Here is a 23,458-nt window from a genome sequence, read left to right as displayed (position 1 = left end):
GCTGCCCATAGGGCAGCAGGAGCCAAGTCCTGTTGGTATATCACCATAACAATGACACACAGGACAATGGGGGTGCTTAAAGAGTGTCAGCAATGGGGAGTCTCCTTAGGGAGACGGAACATCGGAGTATTTTTTGAGCCTGAAGGGGCAGCAGCCAGAAAGCGACAACACCCCTGGATCCCTCTCCGCTCTCCTCTGACACCAGGGAGAACTTCGGGGAGAAGGAACTCAATCAAGCATTATAGCTCCTCCTGTGTCAGGACCCAAATCCCCATCCTACCCGGTTCCGTCGCAGGTGGGACGCCGGGGCAAAGGGTGGCCCAGAGTAGCGAGGACGCCTCGGTGTGAGGAGCTAAAGGGGAGAGAAGCTTGGCGGATGCTCCAGCCAGCAGGTGCGGTGGACGTGTCACGTGCTGGTACCGACGGCGCTCATTGCGCAAGGAGATTCTCCCAGTCCGGGTCAAGCTCCAAGCAGAGAAGCCGCGAGCGCGGCGTTACCACATCTCGGCCAGAAGGTGGCGCCAAAACTCCCAACACGTTCAAAGTCAAGTTGCTGGGGCGGAACCTTACAGAGAAAACGCGGAATCCCTGCCCGTCAAGGGAAAACGGCTGTCTATTCCCGCCCCCCACCCCCCCCCCCTGCAACACCACCACTAACGAGGGCGTCCGGCACATTATAGGGCCCTGAATACTGGAGAGAAACATGTGCCTCGCTTAACAAGCCTCGCCAAATGAAACAAGAATGGTAATAGTGCCTTCACGGGTGTAGTAGCCTGGCCCCGCTATCTTAAGTTTTGCAAGAGGTGGCAGCCGTTCTTCTGGGGGAACTCTTATCTCCCACTTCATCACCTAAGGCGAAGCTGCTGGCAATGGGGCCTCGATTCGGCAGCTCCCCTAAATGCCGACTTGACTTCACTGGCGATTCAGCTCCGCTGAAACCTCAGAAGTATTCCACAGTACTCTGCCCAGCCACACGTGGTGGCCCCGCTCAGCGGGCAGAAGTCAAGGCCATTCTCATAGCAGCAGGGTGAGGCCAACCTGCGGTATGGACTTCAGCAATGCCCCTCGGGGTCCCAGAAGGAGCCAGCTGGGAATAGACTTCAGGAAGGACCTATAGATCTTATTTCAGTCTATTATCTAAGATTACAACCCACTCGAAGCAGCTCAGACCAACCTGCTAGTTTGTTGACATCACCGATAATCACAGAAAAAAAAAAAGATGGACAAAAGGCAACCCGCGCCTTACCGGAGAGGCGTTCAGTGGCCACTCGCCCCCACATGTGACCCAAAGGTGCACAAGGCACTTCAGTTAGGTTTTAGGGTCAACATTCCATTGGTCTGGGGGTCACATGGGTAGAACCATCATATGACTGCAGCCCTGATTGTCAGATTTGGCATAACCCCAGTAACCCAGGCGTCAGAAAGCAAAATGTGCCGAACTAGGAAACAGATAACTCAGTGTCTTCAGTAAATATATTGGAAGCCAAAATAAAAAGTACAAGACGCAGACTTAAGAGACATATCATCCAAATGCAATGGGGACCTTACATGGATTAAGATTCAAACAAACCAAATGTAAAACTTAAGAGACAGGAAATTCTGAACACTAACTAGATATTTGATATTAAAGAATTATTAATTGTTTGTATAATAGGGTATTGACCTTTATGAGATACATATTGAAATATGAGAAAATGACACATTTGGTATTTGTTTCAAAATAATTAATAAAACGAGAAATAATTTGATGACCGTTGTAAGTTAGTGATGAATACACAGGGAGTCATTGTACTGTTTTCTCTACTTTTCCATATGTATGAAAGTTTCCATAATAAAAAGTGAAAATATTTTTAAGTTCTTGTACAAAAAAATATGCAACAAAGAGGCTCATAGCATTATAATTGGGGACGAGTCATACACATTGCAAGCAAAATAATGTTGCCTTAAAAATGCAAATGAAGTCTAAAAAGTTCCACACATGGTAGTTACAATTTCCACATTCAATACATCATTCCCAAGATAAATTAAAAGGCAAACATTTTAAAAGGAAGGCCTAAAAATCATACATTTTGCAAGGGATCACCTGCAAGTTTTGGAATTAATTCCGAGTTTTCTGCATTCTCAAAACTCATAGTGTCTCGATTCTTTGGATCAGTCCCTTCTCCAGGGACCTTTGTATGAGGTCATTATTCAACAAACACTGATACCTGTTAAGTGCTCACACAACCTCGCTCTCCGGAAGCAGACATTCTAGATGGGGCTGCAGACATGGTAGCAGGCCATTACAGCAAAATGCGCGAAGACTCTGAGCGTATGTCTATAAACTTTTAAGAATAATTCTAAGAGTGAGGCTCATCATGAGACGGCAGATCACATCTGATGCTGTAATTTACTTCCCATGCGCTATCGCCACCATTCTCAATACGCAGAACGCTACCTCTTGACAACTCTCGTTCAAATGTTTTATTTCATACTAAGTGGATAAAGAAATACTAGAATTGGCACAGAGGGGCTATGACCACCCCTGATGTTTTGACAAGAAGATTACCTCACATTTCAAAGCTTAAACCTTTTGTATGAAATAAAAATCCAAGAGCTTTTCCCTTCTCCCAGCTGAAGTCACTTATTTTACCATAAATAAACCCTTTGGGAATTGCCATGAGATGCATCATCCCGGATGGTGGGAAAAAAAACCTAGATAATATGTTAATGCTTCTGAATCAGGGGTCCCCGACCCCTAGGCCGCAGACCGGTACCATTTGGTGGCCTGTGAGGAACAGGGCCGCACACCAGGAGCAGAGCAGCGGGTAAGCAAGCGAAGCTTGATCTGTATTTGCAGCCGCTCCCCAGCGCCAGCATCACCGCCTCAGGTCCGCCTCAGACCATCGGGCATTAGATGGTCATAGGAACACCGGTCTCTGATGCCACAAAGGTTGGGGACCGCTGCCCTAAATGATTCATTAAGTCTGATCATCGAATGACCTATTGGCTGATTTCCCTAAAAGACCTTCCCACCAAACGTGATACCTTCAGCTTGGCGTGTACGCCTTTAACACAAGTTCATTCTTTAGTCATATTTTCAATCATAGTGCTTATTCTGCCATTTTTGTCAGGATAATCATAGCGGGTATAGATGTCTGTTTCCGTAATCTAAAACCAACTAAAAAAGAAAGTAGACACCAAGATACCAAAATCTTTCATGCTTAAAGGCAAATGTATTCCGTTCCTTTCCATGTAACACACAGTAAGGTATCTATGCACCTGTTCTTTTCCAAACCAAGTTTGCGACGACCTTTGAGGGTCCATTCGTCCTCCGTGGCGAGTCATCTTGCGCCATGTTCCGGTATCTTACAGAGGGAAAGGAACGTTCTTGCTGACCTACAGACTAGTCAGGTGAGGAGTGTTCTGGGAGGAGAGCTAATGTCTATCGTGTCTTCCATCACGGTCAAGCTCACGGCTGGGCCGTATTGACTTGCACCAACGGACGCCTACAGAAGCCATTCGGATGCGCCACAGCAGGGAGGAAGGCACAGGAGAGGAGGAGGAGGAGGTTCGATGTCCTCTAGTGGAGTGAGGAGGCTGCTAGCTGGAAACACCAGGAATAATGGAAGTGAAGTCATCCTCCTTAGGATGCCATGCCAAGCAGAAAGCCTCCGAAAAAGCCACCAGTCACTAGAACATTCTTCTTCACAAATAACACCACCTACGAACAGAGGATAGCACGATGGGTTATTTTGCTAAGGATATCGTCATTAAAAACCACCTGTCTTAGCTAGGCGGTCCTGACAATATCAATCTCCTTCCCTGTTGAGTAGCTTGCGCTTTACCCACAAGGCAATGGGAGCCGGGAACGGACGTCCATGTGAAGACACCGGCTGCTGAGGGGAAGCCACACTACAGGGAGCCCGACCGGAGGCAGGATGGGGATCGCGAGGTGAGACGATGGGTCTTGGGGTCAGGGTGCGGCAGGCGTGCTAGGGCACCGTGATCAAATTCGAGGGATGTTTTCGAGACAGGGCCCTGTGCCAGAGGGCTGGCCACGTGGGGGATGCGGAGGGGATGTCATGGGCGACTCAGTGGCTTCTGTCTTTGGTAACAGAGCGGAGAAATCCGCTCGGAAGTTTATGCAGGGCCGGGGAAGGACAGAGGCCACGGGGGCCGTTATGGGGAAAGGAGCAAAGCCGCCATTTAACAGACTGGTGACAGAGGCTAGTCGCGACTTCCGGTTTCACGCCTGCCATTTTCTTGCACAGCTACTGTGCAGAGGAGGCTGCGTATCCCTGCGGTCCCTCCACGCACTCGTCCCATCCGGCCTCGGTCTGTCCATCCATCCGCCCGTCCCGCTCTGAGGAGATGCTATCAATTCTTATTCTGACACTTCTCCGCATCGGAGGGTCATGAACAGGCGAGGTCCTCATTTTCTGAAATTCCCAAGGCTTCCCGCCTCCTGTAAAAGTTCCCGCTCATCTCAGGCTCGGAGCCCACGGCCAGCACCCTCCGGCTCCCATGGCGTCCTCCGCGGTCTCCACCCGACAGGACTTGGGTGAGTGGGTCGGACGTGCTTTCTCCCACGTACCTTAGAAACTGTCCATAGGGACCACACATCCAGTATCCAGTATCCTGGCCTAAGCTAGAGGACAGTGACTTCATCCCCAAACCATTTAAAGCCACTCACATCCTGACCTCCCCCTGATCTTTTCCACACTCCACTACCCTATCCTCCTGGGACCCTCCAGCATCCCCCACGCCCCCCGCCAACTCCCACTGGGCCTACGTCTTCCTGCGTTACTTTCGCTCCCCGACTCGACTGGGCCCCACGAGTCCCTACTCGAGGCATCATCTTTTGTCATCTACCACCAGGGAGAATAAAAAAATCATACAACTTCCTGAAATAACTGCTGTCATTATCTTTACTTTCTTTTTTCCTACTCATTCAAGTTGCTAGAGTTTGGCTTTCAACTCCATCGCCCCAGTAAAGCTGTTCTCACAGAAGTCACAGATGACTTCCTTGTCGCTAAATACTGAATTTATCATCTTCGTTGCCTGCTTCCCAAATAAGACCATGGGCTCCGAGGGGGGAAGCAGGCACTCTGAGGCATGAGACAGTGCCAGGCCACAAAGAGGAACACAAAAATGTGTGGAATAAAGCAATTCCAAACCTTTCGGTTAGTTTATAATGAGTTCCCTCTGCGAGTCAGCAGTCGGTTCTAATCAAGCATGAACCTCATACTTTTTAAATTATATACTCTTCCTGTATCATTAAAGAAATTTTCAACAGTCGGGTATTACTTTTATAAACATCTGAATAGTAAAGCTTTGGCGAAATGAAAAAAGCGTAACTTTCATAACCTGGAGTTTGCGGGGGGGAGATGGCGGGAGGGAAGGAGAGCGGCGGGGACCGTCTGAGCTCCCTCCTGGATGCCACTTTCCACTCCGGGTAAAGGACCAGCTTTGGCCAAGCACTCGCCACCGTACAAAGACTGTCATCGTGGACCTGGCCACGTGGAGTTCTGCTCAGTTTCTTCCGGTCTAAGTCATTTACCACTCATCTGTCTGCTTCCCAACGCCCCCAGGTTTGCTGACATTTGTTGTCCCCTGGTACTCCTCTGCTGTCCTCTTGGTCCTGGTGGGTTTAACCTTTTTTATTTTGTTACTGTCATTTAGAAATATTTCAGAAGGAAGCAGAGATAAATGCGTGTGTTTAATCTGCCATGTTTAACCTAAGTCTATCTACGACCACCTGTTTGATTACATGACTTCCTCCTGTCACTGCTACTAGAGTGTGGGTGCCTTGGGGACAAGGCCTGTTTTCGATTTAGCTCTAAATCCCCGCTCTGCTCTCAATCTGTCCCTTTCCTCTGTGAATCCAGAACCCCAGTGTCCAGGGTATCAAAGGTGCCAGGCACCTTCTGTGCCTTCTTGGCGCCTTGATCCTGGTTCACTTCCAGTTCAGTGCACTTACTTCTTTGGGACAGCTGACATATTTCTAAAGGTAAAAAAGCAGTAGGAAAATACATCCCTTTAAAAAGGAAGACGTTTTCCCATCCCTCTAGCGCCAGCCACAATAACTTAACCTGGTTTTATGTATTAGCTCGGGGGTACGTAAACTACACCCCGCGAGCCAAAGCCAGCCGGCTGCCTGTTTTAAAATGATGTTCCGTTGTAACTCAGGTGCATCCACTTGCCTATGTATCATCTATGGTTACTTCTATGCTACACAGTGAAGTTCTGTAGTTGTGACACAGACCACGTGGCTTATGAAGCTAAAAATATTTACCATTTGGCCCTTTACACAAAACACCGTCAACCCCTGGGCTAGACATCCCGCTAGCTGTGTGTGGAACAAGTTAAGGACATTTCAGAGCTGTGTGTGCACGGAGACGAAATATGACTTAAATGATCGTACTGGCTGTGCGAACTACATCCTCATCAGCCCCCCACCCCACTTGCTGTGCTGCCCCCACTCCTGCGAGAGCCAGGTCAAGGGGCGACGGACCCACATACATGCACGTGTCATCTGGCATTCACCCTCACTGACAAAAGTCACCGAAACGCTTCGATGACCCGGCTTTTAAAAACCGCCTGTGAGGTGAAGATATTCCACCCGAGGTTGCCAAGCAGGTGTGTCGAGCCCCGTTCCTGACCACGCGAAGTTGTCTTCCGCCATCGCGCGGCGCCGAAATGAAGCCAGACTCACCTCCTCCGCCTTGCTCTTCATCTCCGTAGGTAACTGGCTGCCTTTGCGGATCTTCAGCTGTTCCTTGGCTTTTTTCATGTCCTTCTCTACGCGCTGCCAGTCGACTTTGATGTACCCGGTGTGGTTTGCAAGCTATAGTTTTGACAACGACAGCAAGAGATAAGAAACACAGGCTTGTTATTTCTTTTTGTCGGCATAAATCACTGAAGTACATTATCGAAAATCCTTCCGACTTTCCATTTTGGAGACATTTTCCATCCGGTTCTTTGTATGACAATGACATTCACTCAACATCCACTGAGCATCCACCCTACGTGCAAGGCCCTAGGTCTGGTGCCAGAAATCAACGGACTGCCCTTCAACGGCTGCTGACGATTCTCTTTATTTATGCTTTTACCCCTCTCTAAAAAGTTTTAGGTTAACTTTAAAAAAATGGTAAAATCAGAACTGGAAGTCAAGATGCAAGTTGAAGAAACGAACTTTACGGCCAACCTGAGTCTGAATTTCGTCCAGAATGTAAACAGAGCAAGGCTGAGAGGCAGGGATCACCGGTGCCCAGAAAACCTTCTAGCACGTGACGCTACAGAGATTTCTCACAAGCGGCTTCATATACAGATACTGGGGGAAGAGCACCCGATATACCTAGAGGATATGCCTATTGCCCTCGGCAAAGACAGTACGCACAAACACTAAAACATGGCGAAAAAGACTTCATCGGGGAGGCGTGCACTGGATCAAATGGATTCAAGTACACAGTTTTCTGATGGATTCGTGTTATGCAAGGAACAGAGAGACCGATCATAGCCCATCAATCGATCCTCCATCACTGTCACTTTCTCCATCACTTCATCACTGTCTTCTGGTTAATGGCAGCACCTACTATGGTACCTGAAGCAGGCCGGAGAAAATATCTGCAATATATATAATAAACGAAACGGTAATACTCATAAAAAGAAGTAAAATTTGTCTAGAGATCAGTAAGAAAAAAAAACCACTTGAAAAACAGGCAAAGGCAACTGACAGAAGAAAGCGGACAATCAAAGGAAAAGTTCGGCTTTAAAAGTAACCGAGGAAATTCAAATGACAATGAATGAGCTACTATCATTTTGTATCAGATTCGAGACAATTAAAAGATCGAAAATATCGAGCGTCGGTACGGATGTGGGAAAACAGACACTGTGATCCCCTCTTACGGAGACTTATCTCGGAGCCTTTTAAGAGGGCGACACGCCATTATCCACCGACATTGAAAGAGCACGCAGCATCATGCCACATTTGGAACGGCCGCTCTTGTAGCCGCTTTAACGGTCAATAGCTGGATATAACGCAAACGTCCGTGCACGTGTGAATGGATAAGCAAATCCAGCCACGTTTACACAACAGGGTACTACTCACCATCAAAAGAAGAAACTGCATATAGCGGCGACAGCGTTCAATGTCAAAAACTATACGCTAGACCAAGTTTCCAATTCCTTTGCTCCACCCTGGCTCTCCCACAGAATAAATGGAAGTGCTCCTTGAGGATTCTGACGATGGAAGAGCAGCTGACTGGAGAAACCCAGAACTCTGTGCGTCCCATTTCCCCTCCTGGACCACATGGCCTACAGCCAAGGCAGGACTCGGAAAATAATGGGACAAAATTCAACACACACTCATGAGAAAAAGTCTCAGAGAATCAGGTAGAGGAGGAACACTTCCTCAACTTGATAAAGAGCATCTACAATGACAGCCACGGCTAACGTGGTGCTCACTGCTGAAAGCCTGAAGGTGTTTATCTAAGTGGACCAAGTGGACAAGGGACAATCACTCGGATTAATGGGACAGAATAGAAAGTATAGAAAAAGACAACCCAATTTAAAAATGCGCAAAAGAGTCTACGGCCATGCCACCCTGAATGTGCCCGATCCCGTCTGATCTCAGAAGCTAAGCAGGGTCAGGCCTGGTTAGTACTTGGATGGGCGACCGCCTAGGAAGACCAGGTGCTTAGGTGTAAAAAGTAAAAAATAAGGGATTGTAAGCTGACAAGGTCCTTGCAATCTGTGAGGTCAACCAAGGGTTGCCTCACCTAAAAATAAAAGCGGGGGGGAGGGGGCGCAAAAGAGAGGCAGAGATAAACAATGGGGTAAAGACAGTCTCTTCGATAAATGGTGCTGGGAAAGATACATGCAAAAAAATGAAACTGTTCCACCTTCGTACACCACGTACAATAGACTCAAACAGGATTAAAGACTTAAATGTAAGACCCGACACCATTAAACTTCTAGAAGAAAACACAGGCAGTAAACTCTGATATTGCTATTAGTAATTGTTTTCTGATATACAACAGAAATAATAAACAAATGGGACCACATCAAAGGTTTTGCACAGCAAAGAAAACCATCAACAAAACTGAAAAGACAACCTACCGAATGAGAGAAGATGTCCACCAATGATATCTCAAACAAGGAGTTAATATCCAAATTTTATAAAGAACTCCTGTAACTCCACACCAGAAAAACTAACAATCCGATTAAAAAATGGGCACAGGATCTAAATAGACATTTCTCTAAACGAGATATACAGTTGGCCAACAGACATATGAAAAGATGCTCGAGGTCACTAATCACCAGAGAAACGCAAGTTGAAAACACAATGAGCTATCACCTCACACCTGTCAGAATGGCCATCATCAATAAATCAACAAATAACAAGCGCTGGCGAGGATGTGGGGAAAAGGGAACCCTCGTGCACTGTTGGTGGGATTGCAAACTGGTACAGCCGCTATGGAAAACAGTCTGGAGTTTCCTCAAAAAATTAAAAATAGACCTACCTTATGACCCAGCAATTCCACTCCTGGGTATTTATCCAAAGAAATCCAAAACACTAATTTGAAAAGGTCTGTTCACCCCTGTGTTCACTGCAGTGTTATTCACAGCAGCCAAGATATGGAAGCGACCTAAGTGCCTATCAATAGATGACCGGATAAAGAAGAGGTGGAACATATTATACAGTGGAATATAACTCAGCGATAAGAAAAATGAAATGTTCCCTTTGTAACGACATGGATGGACCTAGAGGGCATTATGCTAAGTGCAATAAGTCAGATACAGAAAGGCAAATACCGTATGATTTCATTTACATGTGAAATCTAAGGAACGAAATAAATGATTTCTCGAACAAAATGAAAAGACATAGAGAACAAACTGGTGATTGACAGGGGAAGGAGAGATTGTGGGGTTGGGCGATAAAGGTCAAGGGATGGAGAGGTACGAATTAGTAGCTACAAAACAGACACGGGGCCATGGGGTACAGCACGGGGAATAGAGTTAATAGTAGTGCAATGGCTGTGTGTGGTGCCCGCGGGTGCTACAGCAATCGGGAGGATCACTTCATAAATTATGTAAATGTCTAACCGTTGTGCTGTACCCCTGAAATTAATATAAAATGACAAAATATAAAAATAAAAGGTTATGCTGGTACAACTGGCATTAAATAGCATGTTAAAGAGAAAAAAAGTACAAATTGGCAGTTACAAAATCGTCACGGGGATGTGAAGTACAGCACAGGAAATACAGTCAGTAATACTGTAATAACCATGTGTGGTACCAGGCGGGGCCTAGGCTAATCGGGGGGATCGCTTTGTAACTTGCATAAATGTGTACCCACTATGCTGTACTCTTGAAACTAATATAAAATAAAACTTTAATTGAAAATAAATAACTTTTAAAAATGGGCAAAAATCCTAAAGAGACACTTGACTGAAATGGATGCAAAGATATCGCACATCACCGGCTGCGCCATTCTGCATCTATCCGTTGGGAGTCGGGGCCGGGGCGAGTGCCCAAGGAAAGCCCGAGAGCGAGTAAAGCTGTCACATATCTAGGAATAGCATGGAACCACAGATGTACAAGATCTACGTGGAAAAAAATAATAAAAGTCAATGCAAAGACGTCGAAGACCTAAATAAATGGAGAGAAAGCCCATGTTCACAGAGAGATGACTCGATAGCATGAAAGATGTTCATTCTTCCCAAATTTACCTATATAGTTCCCAGGCAATCCCAATCAAAATGTCCACAGAATTTTTGAAAGTAATCGACGAGCCTGTTCTAACGTTCAGATGGACAAGGAAAACTTCCGAAGCAGCCACAGCGCTCCCGAGGACAGTGTGTGGGAACTCGTCTTACCGACCGTCAGGGCCTAGGAAAGGGAGAAAGGGGCCGGTGGAACAGAACGGAGAACCTAGAATCAGATCCACACACACGTGGCTTCTGGTGTATGATGGAGGCAACGCTTCGAATACTGCGGAAAAGAAGCCTGCAGTAAATGCTGCGGGGACGATCGTCAGCATCAAAGAAAGGGAACGGGATCCCTGTGTCAAACCACAGCCCCACTCTCCCAACATTACGCCTACCCCTACCCCGCCGTCATCCCTCTGATGACAGATCAGGTGAGGGCACAGTGCAGACGCCCGCTGTGCCACGTACCCGAGCAGGGAGGCGCCCCTGCACTCCGGGAGTGTCCGACCCACGAGGCAGCAGAACCCCACTGAGTCTTCCCAGAGACACTTCCAATTCCGGATTAGTCTGGCAGCCGGGGCCCCGGACGAGGGCAGCTCAGGTGCAGGCACTTCGAAGCCACATTACGGTATTTACGGTATTTACGGTATTTACGAAGTGAGGGGCAGGCGTAGGGAAACCTCGGGGACAGAGCAGGACTGTGAGTCTAGCAGCGACACAGCTGTCCCTGCACTTCCACCTGAGCGAGAAGAGGAAGAAGACAAAAGGCCTGGGGAGGGGGCCCTGCCTGCAGGGAGTGTGACCTGTCCAGTGACAGGGCCGGCGACATGCCCACAGGAACCTAGCTACCTAACTGGGGGTTAGGAGGAGGCTGCTGGCAAGGTTCTAGTCACCAGCAGAGTGCTACAGACGGAAAAGGAGGTGCCACTTGCACCCGGAACACCTGTGCTTGGAGCCCTGACAGGTCGCTGTGGTGTAAGAAAGCCGAAACTATGCCACGCAGAGGGACAGGGACGTAGTGGAGGAGCCGTGAAACCCTGAAGAGAAGGGGAGAGGGGAGACGGGGAGGCCAGCCGACCGCGCTGCGGCCACCTACCTGGAACCACAGAGACGCCCGCCACGAGAGCCCATCTTAGCTCTCCCTAAATTCCCGACCCACAGAAACCATGGGAGAGAATAAAACAGTGGTGGTTTCAAGCAGCAGGCTTGGGGGGCACTTGCCACGCAGCGATACTCTGTCCAGCCCAGGCCGGCCAGCTAGTCGCCAGCCTCCTCCTTCTGCACACTAAATATTCGCCCAACCAGTCTGGGAAACTCACTCGTGGTTCCAACGCAGAATTTACCTTGCAAAAATGAGGGATGCCAACTGCGGGAGGAGACAAAGGGTGGCGATCCTCAAAGGCACATTAGAGTCACCTCGGGAGTTCAAACATATTCTGATGTGCAAGCACGCCTACGCCCATGCAGTCTGTGGCAGGCCGCAAGCATCAGTGCTTGTTAAGACTCCGAGGGGATTCCAAGGTCAAGGCAGATTTATAAACCGATGCTACACAAGCAGCCTGAGAGAACCGGCACCCCGGGTTTTTGAAATAAAGTCCGGGCCAGAGAGACAGCAGAGGACATCTGTCATGTAGCCCTCATTTCTCATCGATTGCCTCGGGCTCAATGTCTCCTCTGTAGAAGCTGGCGACATTACTATATGGGAATAAATTGTGTCACAGGGCACTTACAGGGTCTTAAAACCCCCGTAAGGGACCTATATTAAAAGACACGTACTTATATCTTATATACCACGTTATAAATGATGAAATAAAATACAACTAGTAATTGATGAAGTTTGATTCGAATGGTCACTAAGGTTTCAAACAATACATGTGAGCAAGTGTGAAAGCTCTTCTAGTATGATATAGGCAGGACTTTATTGCGGCTCCTCACGCCCCAGCCCTGACGGGCAAGGGGAGTGTTCAAACATCGAGGAATATTTCACATACAAACCTGAAGGAGGAAAAATCCACCACCCACAGCTGTCGCAGCCAACTTGCCAACCTTCTGGAATATGAAACCCGTGCACCTACAAAAACCAAACCAACGTCAGACAAGTTGATAGGCTGTCGGGTACAAACAGTTGTCAGACATATATAGTATTATTCAGCCAGAAAATTCAGCCCTTTGCAACAACGTGGATGGACCCAGAGGAGATTATAGTAAGTGAAATAAGTCAGGCAGAAAAAGATAAATACTGTACGATCTCATTTATATGTGAAATCTAATTAAAAAAAAACTGCTAGAAAAAGAGATCAGGGGTAGGGGAGTAGGGCCTGGAGTTAGGTGGTCAAAAGGTACAAATCTGCAGCTAGAAGATAAACAGGCGCCAGGGATGTAATGCGCAATGTGATGACAATAACTAACGCTGCTGTGTGCGACATGGGAAAGTTGTTAAGACAGCAAATCCTAAGAGTTCTCATCGCAAAGAGAATTTTTTTTCTTTCAATGGTGTCTATATAAAATGATGGTTGTTAACCAAACCTACTGTAGTAATCACTTCACATTACGTAAACCAAACCGTCATGCCGTAGGCCTTAGACTTACACAGTGATGGATGTGTTTTTACTCAATAAAACTGGGGGGAAATGAGGATAGATAACATCAGTTCCAATTTCAGAGTTGTGAGAAGGAAATGATGTGTCTATATAAATACTTTAAACAGTACCCGAGGTGTAAGAAATACTATGTGTGACCCAGAACTTTAGCATGGTGTTTAGAGAAACGCCACATGTTATGTGATCTATTTCACAGAAGTCAATGCGTTTTTGTTGGTTAAAGGAGATGATTCCTATAACCGCAATACTAAATCGCGCAAAAAAAGAAAAAAAAGACACCAGACATCTCTCGCACCACTTACCATCCAGTGACACCTCCAATTAATAGCTGGGTCGCCACGCTATACTTTTCAACGGAGGGCCCAGATTCCTGCCCGAACAACTTACGCCACCATGGCTGCTTTTTAGCATATTCTGCAAGGTCCAGTGACTCAAAATTCCCCTCAAAGTTTCCTACAAGAAATAAGATGCTTAATAATAGTTACGTTCACAATAAATTACTACCATTCTCTTAACTAGATTAAGGAATTTTTAAATAAATATAGTCGTAATAAGAACCGCCAAATATTATTCTTTTTGTCTAGAATTCCAACGTGTTATTCATTGCGCCACAGAGCCAGGTACCCAAATATTATTCTATTTTAAATAGTAAATTAACTCTGAAATTTTGACTAACGATTTTTGGAAATCAGACTAAAATCAACAAACAGTATCAGTCTTAGAGAAAAAAAAAAAAACCCTGGAAATTTAGAATCAGTATTTTAGGTTTTCCTCTCAAAATGAAAAACAACCAAAAGGACTTAGGAAAAACTGCAAGTAATACCTAAGAACGCATCCTAAATGAAATGGATTTTCTTCATTTGCCTCTCCTTTTCAGAAGTAACTCAATACTATTCGATAGCCCACAAATTCACAAATTCTCAGTATTATGTGGATCCCAGTGACAATAAAAATAAGAAGTAATGTTTAATTGAGCTCTATATATTAAACATGAATATCTAATTAAATGCACAGAACAAAATAGGTACAACACAAGGTACTGTTGATTAACCCCATTTTATAAGTAAGAAATGGAGAGTCAGAAGTGATTTATTTGCCCAAGAAGGGAAAAAGAGTTAACAAAAATGTCTAATCCCTTTCTCTGTGGGAAGATAACGTAGGGATAAATTTAATGAAAGATGAGCAAGACCTCTATACTGTAAATGACAAAACACTGCAGAGAAAAACTGAAGAATGACCTAACTAATGGACATACATACCACATCTATGTTTTGCAAGACTTGATATGTTTAAGATGTTCATTCTCTCCATATTGATCTCCAGACTCCACGTGTTCCCAATCAAAAAGCCAGTTTTTATCTAGAGATTGACAAGCTGCTTCTAAGATTCACTTGGAGACAGACACACTGGCTGTCTAGAGTACTGTTCCAGTTGCTAAGGCTGCACAGCTGTACAGGAAATTACCCCCAAAACGTGACGGCGCAAAAACAATCATCCGCTATGCTCTCAGATCCTGCGGATCAGCACTTTGGACAGGTACAGCACTGTGGCTCATCTCCGCTGCCACGTGCCGAGGCTTCGACTGGAAGACTAACAGGCCGGATCTGGAATCATCTACTGTGGTCACACATACAGGCTGCCCCTCTATGTGGGACATTTTGGACTTCTTTAAAGCATGGCGGCTGGGTTCAAAGGTGCCTATCCCACAGGAGGAAGTGAGAGAGCGAGGGACCTCGAGGGCGAGGCAGAAGCTATGTTACCATTTAAGTCCCAGCCTCAGAAGTCATGCAGTGTCACGTCTACTGTATTCAGAAGTCATGCAGTGTCACATCTACTGTATTCTGGAGCGGTCACAAACTCTCGCTCAGATTCAAGAGCCCATCACTCAGTAGAAGGAGTGGCAAAGTCGCACCGAGAAAAGAGCATGTGGAATGAAAGATATTGGTGGCCAAAGCAATGTTGGGTAGAAAAAAAGGAAGTTCAAAGGATTTCAAGACTTCTTACAAAGCTACAGTACAATACAGCTAGCTATCTGATTTCAAGACTTACAAAGCTACCGTATGTAACACAGTGCAGGACTGACCTAAGGATACACAAATGTATAAACAGAAGAGAATACACAGTCCAGAAGTAGCTCCACGCATACAGTCATCTGATTCTCAAAACACGGCACCGAGGTCATACGATGGGGAAAGAAATTCTTTCAACGAGTTGTGTTAGAATTATTAAGTGACTGTAAAAACAAAAACCTCAATTCCTAACATCATATGCAAAATATAATTCAAGAATTAATTCAAGATGGATTATAGATCCCAATTTAGCAGAACTAAAATATGAATGTTTGAGGAATTGGCCTCCTACAGCCTCAGAAGTAGCTAAATGAAAAGTTTTTCCTAATACAACAAAACGTGACTGCTATTTTGAACAAGAAATTCTCTCCCCGGGTTAAGTCATATCACTGGAAAACAAGAATGAGCTTGGAGTTTTGCTTTAATGGAATTTTACTAAACCCCTTAGCTCAAAAGGGGGATCGAATTTGAGACGTTTAGTTCGCGCAACTTTATTCAGTCATTCAACAAACACCGTTAAGCACTATATAGACCAAAGTAAGTCACTAGCCTTGCTCGTGGACCGAAGAAATCAATGATCACAGTATTATGTGATCATCACCATGATAAAGATGGAAATTCATGATGTCGACTTCGAAAGCACCGGTTTTGGGGGAGGGCTGACTTGTAGTGTATGCGAGTGTGGTCACTTGCGGAGAGAACGTCACTGAACTGTGACATCACTGAACACAGAGCTGGGAAGAGATGCACAGTAGTGCTCCATACCATGTTACCTCCATCACGACACAATAAATATAAATAACCTCATGGGCACAGATAACAGTAAAACACGGCAAATAATAAATGTTTTGAGTATTTTCACTGCCTTTGTTTTTAACATAATGTATGTACTTTTAAGTTTATATAATCGATTTTTCGATGACGGCTCTGTTTAGCAATCGGATCTTGTAAGCAAGTGCTGAATTGAAACGAACCAGGAAACATTGAAAGACTAGGAAAAGCAAGACTTAAAGACGTGCTCCACTGCGGACTGTCATCCGGGAATCTTCCCCTGACTGCGCGGACTAAATAAAAAACTATTTCAAAGTACCATCCCGGTGTACTAGGCTTTGAAACCCTTTGGAAACCATCAATGGTGCAAGGGGGAGGGGGGGGGCTTTGCACACTGAGAGACACTCGCCGGGTGTTCGAGATGAACGTCCAAAGGGATAACGCCACCGCCTTAGTCTCAAAGCGCCAGAGCGCTTCCGAGAACAGGGACGGAATGTCTCCGCGCTTAGGCTGTAGGGGCGGCGCCGGAAGGCTGAGCGAGCGCAGGAGACAACACCGGGGGCAGTTCGGCCCCAGCCAGGCGCCTGACCTTGGCCGGCCCCTGGGAGCCGCTGGGCCAGGGGCGAGTCCCGGCCGCCCTCCCCGCCCCTGCGTCGCGTGGGCTCCCTGGGGACCTCTGCCGGGCCTGGCAGGCACCGAGCCCTTCCCCTTCCGCAGCCCCGGAAGGCGGCTCCCCGCGGCGCCAGCGGCGGCGCGCGCGCCCGTCCTTACCTTGACTGGACGCGGCCATTTCTGCGAGCTGTTCTCGCGATGACACCTGCTGGGGCTCGGTACGGTACGGCACGGAGTGGCGCGCCGTCATCGCCGAAAGCTGGTTTCCGGCACGTGGGGGTGATGTTTCCATTCCCGCGGCGGCAGCTGAAGAGGGCGGGCCCGGCGCTGGGCGGCCACTCCCCATCCCCCGCGCGCGGCTGCGTCACAAGGCTCAGCGGGCGGTGTCACTAGCCCCAGCGGGCATGCCCAGACGCGCGTGCGCAGAAAGCCTCTCCCGACGGAGTCTCCGCTTGTCGCTTACGCGGTAGGGAGTCCCTGCGGCGGGATCGTGACCCGGCCCTTCCCCAGTAAAGACTATTTACCCATTAGTTTACTAAAAATAAAGAAAGCAGGCTTGTTGTTTGTTCATGTAAACATTAAGCAAATATTTATCGAGGTCTCTATGCCCGACTCTGTCGGAGTGAAGGAAATCAGACATTTAAAAAACATTTAGACAATCCCAAAACGAAGAGAAGCGCTCTGAATGAAAAGGGCCCGCTTGCCTGCAATGCCTGTGGAGCCCTTTAACCGTGTGCCAGGGCGCATCTCCCCGCCCCACCCCTATGCTACTCCCCTCCCTGTCGCCCCATCCCAGTTAATGACAGCTTCACCAGTCCAGACACCTCGGTGTTATTCCGAGCTACTCTCAGACCCCACAAATCCAATTCGTCAGCAGCCCCCATAAACTCTATCTCCGCAGCGAATCCAGCCATTTCTCACTCCAGCGCTACCATCTTTGCCCAGGTCGACCTGCTCCTACACTTGTCCCCCTGAAGTCTATTCTCCCCACCGGGGCCAGAAAAATTAGTCTAAAAGGTAATTGTGCTCACTGCCTTTCTCTACTCAGACTCCTACCGTGGCTCCCCATTGCCCTCAGTGTAGAAGCCGAAGTCCCTTTGCCGAAACGTAACCTCAGTGAGACTTTACGCGACCTATCCTCATTTAAAATTACAAGCTGGTACACCCGCCTTCTCCTGCCTCTGCTTACATTCCATCCCTTGGTATCTGACACATTGATTCCAGGGCCCCCCTCAGATAGCCACCTCTGCAGATGCTCAAGTCTCACATCAAATGGAGTAGAGCGGTGAATAGCGTTGGCCCTCCACATCGGATTCCCAGCCCGGAAGGCAAAACCCACGGATACGAACAGCCAACTGTACTTTCCTTTTGTGCACACCATTTAAATCACCTTCTAACATAGCATGTAAGGTGCTCATGTACCTTAAGTGTCGCTTATTGTCTCAGGTGTAGTTTTCACTGCTGTGCACCCTGTGCCCAGGATAGTGTCTGGCTAGGACAAATGGGTGGTTTTGTAGCCTTGGGCAAACCATTTAACCCTCTCTACACCTCAGATGCTTCATGCGTACATACTCTCTTCGCGGTCTCATTGTGAGGATTAAGTCAGATAATGTGTAAAGCACCTGGCAGAAAATTACCACTGTGTTAGTAACCATTGGACCGTGTCTCCCAGAATGCAAGAACCTTTTATTCGTGTTTGAGGAATGGAAGCATAGCACACAGGTAAGGAGCATAATTTCTAGAGCCAGATTACGTGGGTTTGAATGCTACCACTTACAAACTGTGACCATGGCCACGTTGCCTAACCTCTCTGTGCTTCAGTTTCATCACCTGTAAAATGAAGACAAGAACAGCTGCATTGGAAAGAGCTTAGAACCATTCCTAGCATGTGGTGCCTGCCAGCTATTACCTCTGCAACCTGGTGCCCGGCAGAAATACGGAGAATGTTTACCAAAAAACCTTCCTCCCCCGTCTTCCCGAGATGAATAAACACTCAACCATGCAGAACTAGACGGTCAATAATACTTTATTGCAACCCTGGTCAAGTTTATTAGCTCCTGTACTTTGAGACCCTCACTCTCCTTCACACATATTAAGCCAAGTAGGGTCTCTGAACTAAGCACAGCCATCGGTCACTGACGTCAACACCAAAAGGACTCTCCACTTTGTGGGTGCAGTGAAGAAAACTATTCAGTGCAAGCAGCTCAACTCTGATACAACACAGCTGAGGAACAGCTCAGTGTCACAGCTAAGTTCTGAGACAGTTCAGTGTCACAGCTAAGTTCTGAGGCAGCTACCAGGTATTCCTGGAGCCAGGCCCCTACGGGTCGACAGCTCTCTCCGCTCCCGTCGACCGCTCACTCCGCTCCCGTCGAGCTCCCGCCGACAGCTCACTCTGCTCGAGTCCATGGTCACAACACACCTCTAACAGTGCCAACCACGGAAAGGAAAAGTGAGTTTTCCAAAGCCGAAGGCACCTTATATAGACAGCAGTCTCCGCCCTTGGTCCCTGATTGGCCCATCCTCATGCAAATATGGACTCCAAATCCTCGCAATTTGATTGGTCCAAAAGGCATTGTCTTGATTGGTCAGAATGGAGCTGTTCTGATTGGTCAGTGAAGGTGCTGATGGGGATATAGCTGCTCAGCTTCAATTGGATGGGGAAAGCCTCGGTCTTATTGGTTGAAATACTATTCCAGTAACTGCTTCATAAGGATTGGCTCAGCCAGCAGGAACACTGTGCAGGCAGGTGTGCAGTGCAGGCTTCTCCCTAAAATGCAGTTTGCCTGAGAGGCCCCTGTTTAGAAATGGATGCTATGCTCTGATTTTAAAATTGAGCTCAGTTAGCCACCAGGAGTCCTTCTTGATACGTATCTTCTCTCTCAGGGTCCACATTATGTAGATATATTCTATACCTGAGCCAAATGTAAACAACCTTAAGAAGCATCAGGTAACAACAATGCAAGATAAATAAATACATAAATTCTGGGTGGTTATGAGTTCTATGTAGAAAAATGAAGCCAGGAGGGATATCGGAAGTACCTGTGTGGTAAGAGAGCTTACTGTGTAAATGTCCATATGTGAGCTTACCGAGAAGGCAAGATTTGAGCCAAGACTTGAAGGGGGTGTGGGAGTGAAAACGTGTGGAGATCTGAGGAAAAAGGGTTTCAGGTAGAGGAAACAGTGCTGAGGTCTCAGCGCAAGTGTGTGCTTGGCGTCTTAAGGAAGAGCCAAGAGCCAGAGTTAGATGAGACCACGGAGGTCATGGCAGATGCTCTAGACCCTGGTAGAGATGTAGGATTTTACTCTGAGATCACAAGCCAGTGGAGGTTTCTGAGCAAAGGAGTGACGGGATCTGCTTTATAGTTTTAAAAAGTCACTTGGTGGTGGCTGTGTGAGGGGCAAAGGTAGAAGCAGGGACACTATTAGAATACTGGTTCCTCTTGCTTATGCAAATGGATTCCAGAATCATCAGTGGCATCTAGAGCTTCTCTTGCTGCTACTAAGGTAGAGGGTTGACTCGGCTAGGAATATGAGTACAAATGAAAGCTACTTTTCACCTTGACCTTCCCTTCCCTCTCTTCCTTTCCTTAAAGGTCCTGATTTAAGTAGCATTCTTGTGCTCCCTTTGCTTTCAGAGGTGAATGGGTTAAGCTTTTTAGCTCAGCCTCCCTTTTCCTATTCAGTTCTTCCTGTGGCTGCTTCCCACTGCCAAAAAGGAAGCAATCCTATCCTTTACTGCTTAGTGCTGCTGCTGTCACATCTCTACAAAAATTTTGGGACTTTTCACTAAATCATAGAAAATGTACCTTTTTTCCTCTCTGGAGCCGAAGACATTTTAGAGAAGAATTAACCTTTCGTTTCTCCCGTTGAACATTTTCTAGCCTCAAGAGCCATGCGAATAGAGCTCTCCACCTGCTTCTTTCTGTGCCTTTTGCCATTCAGCTTTAGCGCCACCAGAAGATACTACCTGGGCGCAATGGAACTGTCCTGGGACTACATGCAAAGTGAGCTGCTCAGTGAGCTGCATGTGGATACAAGGTAAAGGCATGTTCTGTAGGGTCCAATCAGGATTGTGGGGATGCGACTCTGGTGGGAGGAAGGGGCAGACTTCAGGTTAGGATGGCTGTGATGCCAGTTAAGCCCCGAAAAAGCATTTCCGGGTAAGGCATGCATGCATCTGTGCTATTAGCACAAATGCTAATCGCCAATCCTTTTCATAGATCTGACCCATTCGTTGATAATTTGTTGTTTTGTCTATTGTTTCTCATTGTTGCATGCTGCCACTCTGGAAACTAGAGTATGAAGTAGAGGAAGGGCGAAGAGGCAAGGATCGTAAGAGAGAGAACAAAGCTTCCCTAGAGAGAAGCAGGCAATGAGATCCCATCGATATTACACACGAGTGTAGTCTTTAGTCCTATTGTGTGTGCATGTGGTATGATTTTGATATCTTTGCCCAGTTCTGGTGTAAGGACAGGATTCGCCATGAGTTCAGCAGCTTTTCATCTTTTGGGAGTCTGCTGCATTTGGGGAGAGTAGTAGTTAATAACCTTTTTAATATTATCTATGGTTATCGATTTATTCCAATTTTTCTACCTCTTCTTTAGTCAAATTTGGTTATATATATTTTCCCGGAAGGCAGTTATTCTTAGATTTGATAATGTATTGGTGTCAAGTTACATAATAGTCTTGTGATATTGTGAAATTCTTCTGTGTCTGTAATTATATCTACTTTCGCATTCTTATAGTATGTGTGTTCTCTTTCCTTCTCTCAAAAATATTTCCAGAAAGTTTCTCAGTTTTACTGGTCTTGTCAGAAACCATCTTCTGGTTCTAGCAATTTCTGCTTTTACTTTTATTGTTTCATTCGTTCTTCCTCACTTCCTTAGGTTTATTTTGTTAATTTACTCTTTGCTTATCGAGTCGACTGCTGAAATTGTTTATTTTAAATTTCGTTTTGTTTTCTCGAAATGTGAATTATAAAGATTTAAACTCCATACATATATAATGGCAATGTAAAGATGAAATGGGTCATGTCATATGTACTTTACAGTCATTTTCGTTCTGTTTGGCCCCTCACCCTCCTTCTACATTAGCCCCATTCTCGCTTATCCCCAGCCAGGTAACCCTAGGATAATAAGATATATTCATGCACACATATATACCTATATATACAAATAAAGGTGTTTATTTTTTTCAAAAATGGGATAACACATTTCTTGCTCATTAACACTTAGTAGAATTCTGTCCAAGTCAATTGGCCTAGCTTCATTTGATTCTTTTGAATGGCTATATAAGATTCTCTATTGTTCCAGTTTTTTGGCCATTATAGCCCATCTCATTACCTATTTCATTGTGTACTGGTGCTTTTATGCCTATGAGACAGATTCTCAAGACAGATATTGCTGGAGTGAACTTAATATTTCCTTTTTAGTTTTAATTTCCAAAAAGGTCTGAACTTCAAACGTTTCTACCATCCATGTCTGGGGATGCCCTCCTCCCCGCATTCGCATCAGCAATAAGTTTATCTTTCTTTTTAATGTTTGCCAATCTAATATGTATGGACCTGATATTGCATCAGTACTTTAACTGCATTCCTTTTATTTCTGATGAGGTCGAGCATCTTTTCAAATGCTTGTTGGCTATTGCATTTATATTTTGAGATTTGATTATTCATATGTTTAGCCCATTTCGTTGGGCTCTTTCATTTTTTTTTTAAATTACGAGAACTCTTTTGTTACAAGTGTTAACTTTTTGTTATACTAAATATACTAACGTATATTGCAATTTCCCCCAAGACCTATTGTTCGCCTGTTGACTTCATTTATAACTTCTATTTTAAAAGTTTTTAATTTTTATAGTCAAATATATCTATCTCTGCATTCATAGCTTTGGAGTTGCCAGTGTGGGTTAAAAATGTTTTCTGCACATCAAGGTTGTGTGTGTATTCTTTCAGATTTTCTTGGAAAAAAACTACTGTTTTGCTTTTGACATTTATGGCTTCGATTCATCTCATAATTATTTTTGTATATGGTATGGGAGTGGAATCGGTCTACGTTTATTTCCATCCAGATCAACAGCCTGTTGCAATGGCACCATTTATCAAATAATACATTTTTTGCCACTGATTTAATAAACGTATTCATCATATAAAATTCTCATATATATCAGTATCTATTTTGGGATTCATTATGCTGTTTCACTGATCTTTTATCTTGCTATGTCAATACCATATCGATTTGATTTGGGTCTATAATATATTCTGATAAGTGAAATTGATCATCACTGTTCTTTTGGTACTTTCTTAGCATTTCTTAGGAATTTTATTCTTCCATGTAAAACGGATAAAATGTTTTTCCAATTAAAAAGAGCCAAGCCCTGTTGTGATTCTAATGGAATTTCATTAAAATTATCCATTAATTTTATTAATAAATATACTTTATTATTACATCTATCCCTATACGTTTTATAAATGTTGTTGCTATTGTTAAGATTTTCTCCCATTTCCATTTCTTGATATTTAGTATCAGAATAAAGGAAAGCTATCCGTTTGTGTATATTCATCTTGAATCTGGCCACCTTACTGAATTCTCTTATTAATTCCAGTAATTTTGCTCTAGAGTCTCTGTGGGTATTGAATCGTATCCAAAATGAGCAAAATGAGACAGATTGTAGCTCTTTTCCAGTGTTTATAGCCAATTATAAACACTTT

At 45.5% G+C, this 23,458-nt stretch overlaps 2 protein-coding genes and 1 pseudogene across 2 annotated transcripts in view; 2 read left to right on the top strand and 1 right to left on the bottom strand.

The window, feature by feature from the left end:
- Nucleotides 1–1,455: 1,455 nt before the first annotated feature.
- On the bottom strand, nucleotides 1,456–17,131 carry FUNDC2 (FUN14 domain containing 2). The gene is made up of 5 exons (XM_011375575.2): nucleotides 16,906–17,131; nucleotides 13,597–13,747; nucleotides 12,690–12,765; nucleotides 6,698–6,829; nucleotides 1,456–3,703 (listed from the first exon to the last, which is right to left on the bottom strand). The coding sequence occupies exons 1-5, from the start codon at nucleotides 17,090–17,092 to the stop codon at nucleotides 3,626–3,628; spliced, it is 624 nt and encodes a 207-aa protein (XP_011373877.1). The 5' UTR covers nucleotides 17,093–17,131; the 3' UTR covers nucleotides 1,456–3,625.
- Nucleotides 8,570–8,687, top strand: LOC111729683 (annotated as a pseudogene).
- Nucleotides 17,132–20,641: 3,510 nt separating the features above from the next.
- F8 (coagulation factor VIII) overlaps nucleotides 20,642–23,458 on the top strand; it is a 116,587-nt gene continuing 113,770 nt past the window's right edge. The window contains exon 1 of the mRNA XM_023520657.1: nucleotides 20,642–20,787. Coding sequence (XP_023376425.1) covers nucleotides 20,642–20,787 — 146 coding nt within the window. The remainder of the gene's footprint in view (nucleotides 20,788–23,458) is intronic.

Source organism: Pteropus vampyrus, unplaced genomic scaffold (genome assembly GCF_000151845.1).
Source record: "Pteropus vampyrus isolate Shadow unplaced genomic scaffold, Pvam_2.0 Scaffold275, whole genome shotgun sequence".
NCBI classification, from domain to species: Eukaryota; Metazoa; Chordata; class Mammalia; order Chiroptera; family Pteropodidae; genus Pteropus; species Pteropus vampyrus.
Note: the sequence above shows the minus strand (reverse complement) of the source record. Positions and strands in the feature narration are given on the sequence as shown.